The sequence below is a fragment of the Ciconia boyciana genome, chromosome 1 (genome assembly GCF_034638445.1).
Source record: "Ciconia boyciana chromosome 1, ASM3463844v1, whole genome shotgun sequence".
Lineage (NCBI taxonomy): Eukaryota > Metazoa > Chordata > Aves > Ciconiiformes > Ciconiidae > Ciconia > Ciconia boyciana.
The window spans coordinates 195190788-195204276 of NC_132934.1; the positions used below are offsets into that span (position 1 = coordinate 195190788).

Here is a 13489-nt window from a genome sequence, read left to right on the forward strand (position 1 = left end):
TCAGTAGAGTTACTGAAAGCCTGGCTGTAGTACTTCACATATCTTTTTAAGAAACCATATAATCAAGTTGGCCAATTCAAACAACGCAGCAGCATTCACTGTTACAGCCATTCACTGAAAAATCTAGAAAACAGCAAAACTTTATTCAAAATATTTATTTCTCCCTAAAGTATTTAGGGTTACAACTTATTTTCCCTCTATTCTCTTTCAATTTCAGGTTTTTCTCTGCTACTGCTCTGAGGACAAGATTATCCCCTGTGCTGCCCAGAAGCAGAGCACACACTTTCAGCAGAAGCATATGTTAAATCCAGCGCAGCCCAGCAGCATGCAAGTTGTCCAACAGGACTAAAATAGCCATTAGTATTATTAGGATCCAGTATACTAAAGTTATGGAAGGAAAAAAAAAAAGTCTGGGACACCAAGTATTTAACACCCCAAATAGAACAAAAGCAAGAAAAGCCATAATTAGTAACTGCTAGCTGGTGGGAATTCTTATATTTAAAAAACTCTTTGGAGGAAAAAAACCTATTGACAAAACAAAGTAATTGTGCTTTTTGCCAATTTCTTATTTGGATCACAGAGGCAGAGTTATTTTAAGGAGTTCAACTCTCATTAAAATTAATGAAATTATAATAAAGACTTAATTACACAATAAAGTTCCTTGTTAAGAACTGTGTGCATTTTCACAAGCTGAAAAAAATATGCAAGGGCTAACAAATAATTTCTTCTGTTAGGAGTCACTCACACAGAAAGTTATAAATGTCGTCTTCTATTCAACATCATAGAATGCAGCATACTGACTAAAGTCTACCAGCCCAATTCCCAAAGCACAGACAGGTTACTGGTGGGAGGGGGGAAGGAATCCTTGTGTTTTGGGGTTTTATTGGGTTTTATTAATTTACCAGTAGTTCAAACTGACTTAAAACTATTTCTTAAGAAAAACTCCACATTAAGGTCTTCCAGCTGTTAGAATACTTAAGGTTCCTCTCCCACATCTGTTCCCTCCTGTTTCACAGGGAAAACCCAAGTTGCAAGCTCTCCTTCTACACAATACTAACAAGCCTGCCTTTTTGTGAGAGTACATGGGTAGATAAAGAACTATAGTAACATAATTATCCCCCAAATCTCTCCAACCTTCCTGTAGAGTTAGCCAAATAAAGTAGTTAAGAAATTCAGGAGACAGAAATACGTAGTATAATCAAAGACTACTTTCATTATGATACAGGCTAAAATAATGAGAATAAAGTGGGTTTTATAATCAACCCAAAGAGCACAAATGCATAAGAGGAACGTATTCTGACACATCCATGTTATTTCCAAAATTATGACTCTTCTCATGTTTTCCAGTATTTTCCTCTCTAAGACTACTGACTGAAGGAGCTGAAATAAAATTAAAGTAGAATTTGCAATTAATATAGCTTATTTCCATTTGTGATTTTTTAACTCATTTAAATGTTTTTTGACAAGTCACTTCAAGAAAGTGGTAGAACAGAAGACACAACAGCCAACAAGTTCCTCCTTCTGAGCACAGAAAAGGTAAAGCCCAAAAGAAAAGAAAAAAATAACCCTTTCAGAAAATATAGTAACAGGATCACTGAATGCTACGTACAAGAAATGTCAATCAGCAGTTACTTGCTTACTAACCTTTAGCCTTCTCACCATCTCTTCTTTAGATATTTTATCAGAGATTTCTTTGACTCCTGGAGGATATGTGATTTTTCCATCATTGGCTCTCGTCTTTGAATGAGCCATGGTTTCACGATTTTAAAACTGTGAAAAGAAATTAAGAAGTCAGTGTTGTTTATCTAGTTTGTTGACCTTATCTGTCCCACTTTTACGAACAAAATCCAAGTAGAAATATACAGACAAAACCCATACAAACAAAGAAAAAATTGGACAAAACATTTTCATTGTTTTCAGTAACCTATATTGTGGCAGACAGCAATGGTTTTGATATTGAGGTAGACTGTCCTATACCACAATAAAACTTGACAGAAGTACACAACAGAAAAGCTAAAACCCCTCATTCCGGAATGTATTTGATTTTCACACTTAAAGATGCACCAAGAATCTTCTTATCTTATTGTATGAACTGTTACCACCACTTAGTAATAATAAATCCTAGCCAGCTTGGATTTTTAGACTCTCTTGAGAACAGACATCTGAACTGGACTTTGTGTTTTCCAAACAATTTACTACAGCACAATTTCCCCAAAAGTCTAAATAGCAGTGCTGTTACACATCACTAATTTTAATTTGCGAATACTGCCAGACCAGCAGCAGACAGAGAATGAAGTAGGGACAGGAACAGAGCAGACCAAATGGAAGTCTTTCCTCCATGCCATAAAGCCAAGTTTTTAAGCAAAAGACTGCAGATAAGCAATAGTATCTTCTTCCTAAATTCGAACTATGAAAACAACTCAGTAACTTGGTTTTTCAGTCCCTTTAAACTGATGCAAATGCAGACTGCCACCTAATCCATCCTAAGCTATGCAAAGTTCCACTGCTGTAGAGAAGGAAGCTGAATTGAAAGCTTTACTTACATAAAAGCAATTAATACAAAAGACAGTGAAAAAAACTAGATGATAGGTGTTGGGGTAATTAGGATTTTAGAAAAAGTGTACCAGGGCAGTTACAAGTCAAGAATGTAACAAAAAATAAAGGAAATAAAATTTCTTTGCCATTGCTTTGATATTGTTATTTATTTAAAAGTTTGAAATGCTTTGTCACAGTCACCACTTTCCTGAATTGTGAATTCCAACTCAGGCATTTTCTTCCTACTGATCTCCTATACAAGGAGGATCTATGTACACTTTGAACTTCTCACAGCTACAGTATCAGAAATAAAAATCAACCAGAATCCACAAGGAGAGATGGGCGAAAAGCATGTTCCATAACAGGATAGTGTAACATGCCATAATTGAGACTTACTGCACCAAGCCAAGGTCATTCTACACTGAAGGAGAACTGGCACATGAAACAGACATCCATCCACCTCCAAAAAATATCCCAACATGTTTTGTATTCTTCAGTCCGCATTTCACAACCTAAGTTACAGATTTTGCTTCATCTTTACTAATCTTTTACAAAAAAAAAAAGTTAATATTGACATTTAAATAATTTTTGTAAATACATACAGCACAACACATCTTTATTTTAGGAAATGGGGAAAACATAAGTAGAATGAACATAATCAGACATCATTCAACAGGCATGATATGCAACACAGTTCAATAGCTACACAAAAGCCAACCTAGCTTCTGTCATCTTCTCTGTACCTACGTATACACAGCATTGACCCACGTGCTATGTACTTGCAGCTGTCATAAAAACAGATGAGAAAGCTGGGACAGAACGAAACTCATTGAAGTAACTTTTTCTAATACTCCCAGGAAAATATTATGCCACCTTTAACCCCGTTATATTTCTTAATGCACCGTCATGACAGTTAAACCTAGGACTCCTCAAAAATGCACAGAAGATGTAATCAAGTTCATTGCTCTTGCTGTTTGACATAGATCCTCCATTCTCAGATAGAATGATGTTATATATCACAGCTAAATTCATTTTAACAGCTCATCACAGCTGAAGGGAGCCTTGCTCCTCTCACAATCTGAGAATGTATAAAAGCACCAGATGCTTTGCTGGACCAACCAAACTCACCAACTCAGAAAAACAAGCCTAATTGTTTTTGAAATGCATATGACAAGCATCAAAGTTAACTCAAGGGAAGGAACAGGAACTAAGGGAACTGGGGAACAAAACTCCCCCTTCCAGTGGTGGATAGCTGACAGACCAGATCAACTGCAGTGGAAACTTGATTAGAATATGGTGACATAGTCCCATTTGGAGCACGTTTTGAAATAATTCAAAGACTGAAACTCATATATTATGGTTAAGTTGAACTGTCCAGCTGATACATCCAACTGACATGCAACCACGCTTTAAAGCTTGAGTGGCATCCAAGGTCTGGGTTTGAAATTGAACATCTGTATTGTGTTTACGTGGCAAGGTTTTGGTAGCAGGGCAGGCTGCAGGGATGGTCTCTGTGGGAAGGGACCAGGGGCTGTCCCCGTGGCGGACAGAGCCAGTTCCAGCTAGCTCCAAAATGGACTCACCCCTGGCCAAAGCTGAGCCCATCAGTGACACTGGTGGTGCCTCTGTGATAACATATTTAAGAAATGGTAAAAAATGCTGCACAGCAGCTACGAGAGAGAGAAGTGAGAATAATGCGAGCGAAACCACCCTGTAGACACCAAAGTCAGTGAAGAAGAAGAGGGAGGTACTCCAGGCACTGGAGCAGATTCCCCTGCAGCCCATAGAGAAGACCATGGTGACACAGGTTGTTCTCCTGCAGCCCATGGAGAACCATGTCAGAGCAGATATCCACACTGCAGCCTGTGGAGAGGAGCCCACACTGGAGCAGGCTCCTTGCAGGACCTGTGACCCCGTAGGGGACTCGCACTGGAGCAGTTTGTTCCTGAAGGATTGTAGCTCATGAGAAGGGCCCACGCTGGAGCAGTTCTTGAAGCACTGCAGCTGATGGGAAGGACCAACATTGGAGACATTTGTGAAGGACTGCCTCCCTTGGTTATTGCAGCAGGGGAAAAAGTGTGAGAAAGGAGCAGGAGAGATGAAGGTTATGCACTGCCCACAACTCCTCTTCCTTATCTCCCCTGCGCTGCTCGATGGGGAAGGTAGAAGAGTCAGAAATGAAGGAGTGAAGTTGAGCCTAGAAAGAAGGGGGGTGGGGAGAACGTGTCTTTAGTTTTGTCTTTGTTTCTCACCATCCTGCTCTATTTTTAATTGGCAATAAATTAATCTTCCGCAAGTCAAGTCTGTTTTGCCCTTTATGGTTATTGGTAAGCGATCTCCCTGTATTTATCTTGACCCATGAGCTTTTTCATCTTATTTTCTTCCCCATTCTGTTGAGCAGGGGAAGTGAGAGAGCAGCTGGGTGGGCACCTAGCAGCCAGCCAAGGTTGCATAATAACTTATCCCTCTCAGAAGTATAGAAAACACTAAATAGGAATTTGTTTTCTATGGAATTAATACATCTAATCTTACAGGACCAAAAATTAATGTTAAAAAGGTTCACTGAAATAGCCTACTACTTAGACCATAAGGGACAAAGGATAATAAACCTTTTAAACTTCCTATGTAATAAAAATTTGCAGATCAATCTTGAAAGTTTTTTAGGATTAATGGTAAGCTTTACTGCAAAAAAAAAAAATTTAAAATAAGTAGTAAAAAACAAAGCCTATCATTCAACAAGAGAAAATTCAATGCTAAACTACCCCCTTGTACAACAGTTATCACTTCAATCATTACCTAAATAAAACTGAATTAGCTTTGTTACATCCCACTGCTATAATTTTCTGCTCTCCTGGACTGCCACTATAGCTGTGAATACCTAGCTCTGTCAAAATAATCTGTGTTGAACATTTAGTAGGATCTAGGAAATTTTTTTTTTTTTTTTTTTTTGGGGGGGGTGGATTTAACCTGACTGTAGCCAAAGGAAAGTCTCCATGATTTCACATAACAGTTACACCAGCTGTTTCAGTTAACTTCTGTCAAGGAAAAGGAAGACAGTGACAACTAAGAACAGCAGCCTCAAGGCCAACTGTATCTAGAATATGTTCGCATGAAAATCCATAAGCCAGTGAGGTGATATCCAACAACTGAATTTCAAAAAGCTTTTTCAATTTGTTTTTAAAGATGCACTGTCTTCTTTTGGAATATACTGAAAGATGACAAGCATTTTCAAAAAGAGCAATTCTTTGAAAGTTTCTTTGAGATTCAACAAGAGACTCAGCTGACAAGTTTTTTTAAATTTTTAATAAGTGAAACTTTATAAGTTCTCCACAATGTTTTCAGAAATCCAGTATTATTCCATATACACAATCAGAAGCCAAAGAAAAAGGAAAATGCTCATATGGATACTTTTTTTAAGGCAAGAAAACACTCCAGGCACTGAGATGCTTTGCATCAGCCAGAATGTAAGCTTATTAACTAATCACTGAGATGTGCTCTGTTTCTGCTGTTACAGGAGAACAAAAAAAAAAAAAAACAAACACCAAAACAAAAAAAAGATAAATATAACAAGAAACTTCAACAAATATATAACAAATAAATGTTAATCCTAATACATAGGAATAAAAATCATGATTCAAATCAGGCTTTGGTTATGTTAAGTAGTACTATAAGCTAAGTCAAGTCTTCGAAAACTACAAAGAAAATAAACATATCTTAAGCTAATATAGAATTAAAATATGAATTGCATTCCTTGTACAGAAGGAGGTGATACAGTAGGACCTTAAGATATCTAGGCACTGCTTCTTTCACCACAGAAGCACCATTGCAACTGTAACTTGAAAGACATGAAATCAGGAACCAAGAGCAAGACTGTAGAAGTACATTGAAAAATAGTATGTATAAAAAAGCTTGACAAATTAAAAACTAAATTATACGTGGCAGGGGAGGTAGAAGAAACTAATACAAGAAAAGAAACAGAAAAGGAAGACAGACAAAATACATACTCTTTGTACAGTGATAACACGAAATTAAAGCATGGAAAAAGCAACAAAAGTGGAAGTTGCCCTTATTGGATGTTAAAATAGGATGGATTAAAGTAATCCACCTCCTGTGACAAAAGTTGAATCGAAAGGTCATATTTAATGTAAAATTATTATTATCAGCCAGATCATAGATGGGGAACAATTCATTACTCTAAACAGAGTTAATTAGTAACAAGTACTATTGCCAAAATTTGGTCAAACTCAAATAAATAAAATACAAATGAGTAGTTCTGTAAATAATTAGCAGGACCCAATAACTACTCAGTTCCAGTTAAGTCTACTGGCCATTATATTAACTATTAAAAGATTCAATATTCAGATGGTTTCTATATAGTACATAATTATTTATGAATAGTTTAGCTACACATACTCTACTTACTCAATAGTATAAAAAACAGATTACATACATGCAAATAAAACATGGATTGATATCTTGCATATTAAGTACCTATGCAATATATTTAATAGGTCAATAAATATCATTACAGGATGTTAAGTCAATGATCTAAAAGGAGGACTTAAACCACACTCCATTTAATTGTATTTTGTTTGGATGACAGTTCACATTGCCTATGGTGATTTAATTAACTGTGCTAATGATTAAACAAACTATGCCTTAACATACGTGAAGTCATGTGTCAGCAGTACTTTTTCAGAGATCCATACATGTGTTTAAATCTTAATCCTTCAGATATTTTTGTACAAATCTTTTCCAAGAGATGATGCAAACTTTTGCAAATCAATTCCTATATTCCTTACAAGTCTGTCTCCTGCCTTACTATTGCCTCCTCTTTAAAATCCAGAATCCAAACATGAGGGCATAGAAGATCACCAGAAAAAGTGATGAACTTTACGAACTTCATCGTTCTTATTTTTTCAGAACTTTTACTGAACTATACGTAATTATTTACATAGTTACATCTCGAGATCAGTATTTTTAAATTATGTATACAAAATTGAAGAAAGCTTACATAAATTTGACCTATAGAGATATTTACACTTTTAAATCTATTTTTGCAAGTCATTTTACAAAGAGCCGCTGGGAATAACACTTTCTTCACGTTCACAGAGCTATTAGAAGCCTAAGTGAATTTAATAAATTGCTGGCATGGAAGAAAGTTGCAATGTGTAGAGATTTAAATATATGTGTTTACTCATTTCATATCACTCCAACAACAAGAAAGTGTAGCCAAGAAAAAGGATTTGCAAATATTCATCAGTCTGTTCTCCTCAATCAAGCAGTATGACCAGTGGCCTCTCATTGTCATAGGCCATTCCATCAAGAATACAAAGACAGTTTAGAAGACCCAAGAACATTTTCCTTAAATTATCTCAGGGAATATTGAGAGCAAGTCAAACCTTTTTCATCTCCTAAACCACAATACAGACTTCACTCCAAAGCTCTGTTCCTCTGTCAACATGCTGTTTGTCATTTCTTTTTATTATTTGTATACTTTTTTTTATTTTTGTACCCTCAGTAGGTAATATCCTTGTATGAATAAATATAAACCATTACAAATACTTCGAGAGCACTAACTTTGCTTCGACAATATAGCACGTATGAAGAAATTGGTCAAGCTGTAATTTCCACAAAAGATACAACAAGGTATTCTGAAGAGATTACTCAGCAACTTACAGAAGTGGAAGAGGCAGACATCTTTCTACTTCAGCAGGATTATTAATAAAACACAAATAATTTAATGATTTAAGCCACTTACAGAAAATTTTTACATCCTGGTAAATTCCTGCTGTGCACAGCTGATTGACAACAATTGATCAAGGTGCAACATGACTTAGGTGTTAAAGACTTTCATTATGTAAGTGCCACTAAATTAAATGTATTTCCATAATAAATCTACTGCGAAGGATTTATATCTTGGCTATAAAAAGCCACTCCAGGCAGAAACTTGGCAGTTAATTTTCTGCTGTTGAGTAAAATAGAAAACTTTAGAGTGTTGGACCAAGTGTGCTCATGTAAATCCAAGTCATTTTTCATACTGATTCAGATATAATATCTATATGAATACTTTCCATTCTCTTTTAGAAATGTTATATTGTGTTACACTGTTTACTTAACCATCAATAAATCAAGATACTAGTATTATTCATAGCATCAAGAAAATGTTAGCTTCCCAATTCTGTAAGGCAGCACTATACATAGTTAGGACTGATACAAGAAGAATTTACAGAAACCACTAATTAAAGGTCTTCTGGAATGAAGAACCACATTGTAAGGCAGAAGTAGCACACTCAGCCTGGCAAATGACATGAAAAGTACTGGGTTTCACTACAGAAGTCTCATTAATGGCAAACCTTTGACAGTCAACGTGTAAGTAATAACGCCTGTTTAAATCAGAAAATGCTATTTTTAAACCTTCCATTAGAAAATATGGCAAAGCACATTAAGTTTCTTTATTAACATATTAACTAAACACTTAGTGGAAAATGAAAAGATGTGCAGGTAATAACTGTGCAAGAGGAGATATTTTCATAATGTACAGAGGATTTGGAGGATTCAGTAAAAGAACTAACATGTGCGAATAAAGAACAAAACATTAACACAAGCCACAATACCAAAGTCACATACGCACACTAAAAAACCTGCAAACAACTTACATAGAATATAGTACTCCCCCTTGCAATCAGTTAGGAAATTATCCCAGGCAAGTCCTCATTTCTGCTGATAAGGTTTTTTTTCCACACTTCATTAGAGAAAGCCTCCCAAAGATTAAGCAAGTAGACAGTATTCAGTACCAACTTATCTCAGCATACAGCTCTCTCCAGTGGTGTTGCAGACACTTGCAGCTACCACAAAACCTAAGTGACTCAACTTGTAAATTTCAGCACTTTTTCAGATGTGATTAAAAGCAAAAATGACAAGAATAAAATTGCCTCTTTTTTTGTCCTTCATGAAACAGAATTTTAACTGAAATAAACCCAGTTAAAAAAAAAAAAAAGAGAAACTACATAACAGAATTCACCACTAACCAATAAACAGCCTAAGGAAAAACAAAATTGCCCTGTTATTGTGGGATCTCAGCTTTCACACTTCTACCCAAGACTAAGCAAATGCATTGCAGGCATTATGATTATAATTTCTTATTTCTGTGCATGGCTGCAGCAAAAGAAGTGACAAGGAGATAAAAATTTGAAGACTATAGCAAAAGATTCTGACAGAGAAAGAAGGCGGCAAAACCGTAACTGAAGAAAGAAATACTGGTTAAGATTAAAAAGAAGTGTAATTATTTGTTTCATAAAGCGGAAAAGAGTGTAGGCTGACAATATGATGTTAGTAAAATAGACATCTGCAATATATTTGTCAGTTAGCTAAACACTAGGGAAAACATTCCACCTCATTGCTTGCTAGGTGGTCATATTACGGAAGCATACTATATAAAAGTTTAAAAAAGGCAAGCGTGTAACAAGCAGACTATGACCAGTCCTCAGTGTTAAACATTGAATGCAAAGTATGTGAAATAACAAAAATGGTAATATTGCAAAAAAAGCACAATAAGTCATTCAAATTGGCTTGAACTTAAATTGGTTGGGCAGGAGCATGGCATTTTTCACCTAATACACTTACTAAACATTTCCAGTCCTGTAGTAAGCAATCTATTTTGATCTACAAAAAATACAATTTCTTAAAGAAATGGAAAAAAATGCGTAGAAGGAGCTGCAAATAGGCTGGATGCCATTATACTCACAAAATCAGAAATGTAGTGTTCAACGTACAGCTTGGATGTAGCGGATCTTGTGAAAAGATAACGCTTTTCCAGCAGGGAGGAGAAGCATGGAGAAAGGCAGGTGCAGAGAACAGAGGTAAGTTTCATTAAGTCTGAGAAAAAGCCATTAAGTTTTTGACAATCACCTTTTCACCTTGACCTTCAAAGGATGAAACCTTCTCACATGTTAAAGGTCACTATCAAACACTATGAAGTTTAGCTACATTACAGAGGCTGCTAACACTTCTTGTTTTCTTGATAGTCTCCATTAAAAAAACACACCACCAACAAATTTTTGGTCACTTCAGCTTTGACAAACTTGAAATACTTATACGATATATCCCATGTAAAGGATCTTCAGTTGAGTGTTAATGGCGCAATCATGTCCAAGAATAAATCCAAGATGAAGAAAACTAAATTCAGTGTATCACAAATCTGACAGAGCTGTCTAAAAATATGCTAGTTTCCCTGTCCTCTAGAATACAAATATGAATTTAGGAAAACAGTACTCTTTAGCTTAAGAATATTACAGCATATTCTTTGCCCCCCAGAAAACTTGCCCAAAGCTTCTGAAAAGCCACATGATATGCATATTCTCCACAGACTCTTGATTTTAATAATAAAGCCTACAAAAATTGCCATTATTGATTATGTCCATGCCTTGAGAGCCTAAACTTCAGGATTATTTGAATAGAGTTTAGGAAAGAATGCAGTCAAAAAATACCTGGAGTCTACAATAAGGGCATGGTCTAAGCAAGACTAAAATTAAAGTGTATATATTGACCTAACTCAAGAAATCAGACCTCTCCCATCCTTGCTAATGTTATGACGGCAATTAAAAAAAAAAGAGTGAACTCAGTTGCTCATACAGAAGACTCAAACTAATCAGTACTAAACTGAAATGTGAGTGGTTTGTGTGAAAGCACGTCTTTGAAATAACACTGACGAGACTTGAGAATAAAGCATGGTAATTTAATTATTACAAACAACACTCAGGGAGAATTATGCAAAATGGTCTTAAAGGTCTTTTCCAACCTAAACAATTCTATGATTCTAAGATTGTAAAGCTCACAAAAGCCCATTAAGTCCACCATTGGTGAATGAAGACTCATTTCAATCATTACCTCACCTTGACATATTCACCTGGCTTCTTCAGGGGATGACTTTGAGATACCCTGCCTTTCTGGTACTGGTGAGAAATCTGACATACTGGTGCTCAAAATACATTTGTCAAGGGCCACACCTAGTATCCTGTTTATACCTCCAGAAAAACAGAGAACTATCAGTATCAGCTGAGAACATAGGCAAGAACATTCTGGACATCTTTTGGCATTTCACAGATAGTGAACCACTAGCACATGCATCAGCCGCAGGATAATTCTGCTTCCATTCCACCACATGAAGCTATCACACACACCAACATTACCCATACAGGTGGTTTTCAGAAACATAAGAAACGTTCACAACATTCTATCTGTACGTTTGAGCTATACAATACCGAGGAGAAGCAGTGAAATTTGTCCATATGAGCCTCCTCATTAATTGTTACTGCATCTGGAAATACTGTTCTCAGTGGGAAACTTGGAATAAAAAAACCTCTTCTGTCAAGAAAGCCACATGCACATAGTTGGATGACCAAAACTACCCTCTATGTCACACTCTTAGTCAGGATATAGGTTATTTTCCAGCCTATATACACATGACAAAACTTAAGTTTCACAAACAAGATCACATAAGTACGTCATCCCACAGGATATGATTTTGCCAACATTCAGAGACAATTAATATTTATATTAAATTGACACAAGCAGTACATAAATGCAGTCTCTGTTCTAAAAGGCCCAAATTGAAAGCAGAAGTTATTTGGAGATGTACAAGATTTCAACACAGCGGTCATGGGCAATGTCCAAGCCAAAGGAACAAAACTGAGTTTTAAGCTGTTTGTCCCCTTGATTGGGGTGCAAGGAAAGTTTACATTCTACTAAGTGAATTCAAACAACCACTTAGTAAAAGTTGTAAGTAGTAATCAGAGCCCTCAAGACAGGAGAGTTACACCACAAAGGCTAGGAAATACAGAAATAAAGACAGAACTGGAGCCAAACTGAGATGGCCATTGTAAACAAAACACACACACACACAAAAAAATTGCACTTCAATAGCTAAAACCAAGAGAAAAAAGTACTACTGCATAGTAATGATTGCTTATCAACAAGATATTGAAATACCCTAAAAAGTCAGCTCAATACCTATTTTCAAAGAAATAGTAGGTAAAACTTCATTCCTGTGGCAATTGGTAACAGGTATATTCAATCATAAGTTACTGTGTCTACACTTAAGAACTTCACGTTTTGAAATCGAAGCCACTGCATACACACCATTTGAGAATTCATGAACCAGTGTGGTATGCAAATCTTTTGAAAGCTATTTAAAAATTACAGTGTAGTACACTTCAATTTCAAAAATGTAAATTGACTTTCAAAATTAAGGTGTAGTACAAGAAAATAAAGGCAGCAGTCACTAATAATGCAGAGGAGAAAAGAAATACTGCCCCTACAGCTGCACTAGTTTGCCATCAATAATACCTGAAGAGTTTAGAAAAAATCTGCATGCTAAAGTAAGAATTTTAAATACAAGGATAAATGTAACTTACAGCTTATCATATTACTCTGGGACAATTTATGTTTGATCAGTCTGTGATAAAACAATTTGCACCTTCCTTGCACTGAAAATCATTATGTAAGCATTAAATTGGAAATCATAGATAGATGGATAAAGAGACGAATCAGATTGAATGAACAGAGAAACAGAAATGTTTGTAAGTATAAATACTTCATTTGAACCACCAAACAAGACTATATGCCACAAGTCTGAAAGAAAATCAACTGTAAGGGAAAAAGCCAGGGGATTGAAGGGGAGTGCTATGCCTGGACCTAGGCATAGAAAATCACGGCAAGACTACACACTAGTGCTATGTGACATTAGTTCTAGACAAAGTATTTGAAAAAAAGAAAAAAACAACCAACCAAAAAAAAACCCTCAACATCTAACAGCGATTTTTAAGGTACTGGCAAGAACTTGCTTGGAATACTATGTACAACTACCAAACACCTATCATCAAGGTAATTTAAATTGGAAAAAACCACACATAAAAGTCTGCTACATCAGGAGAAGATATCTACAGAGGTCACA

General features: G+C 35.9%; 1 protein-coding gene across 6 annotated transcripts in view; it reads right to left on the reverse strand.

Moving 5' to 3' along the window:
• Positions 1 to 13489, reverse strand: part of PDS5B (PDS5 cohesin associated factor B) — a 130995-nt gene that overhangs the window by 93214 nt on the left and 24292 nt on the right. For all 6 annotated transcript variants that reach the window (XM_072850372.1, XM_072850373.1, XM_072850376.1 and 3 more), the window contains exon 2: positions 1645 to 1770. In XM_072850372.1, the coding sequence (XP_072706473.1) occupies positions 1645 to 1752 (108 nt within the window). In that variant the 5' untranslated portion in view covers positions 1753 to 1770. The remainder of the gene's footprint in view (positions 1 to 1644; positions 1771 to 13489) is intronic.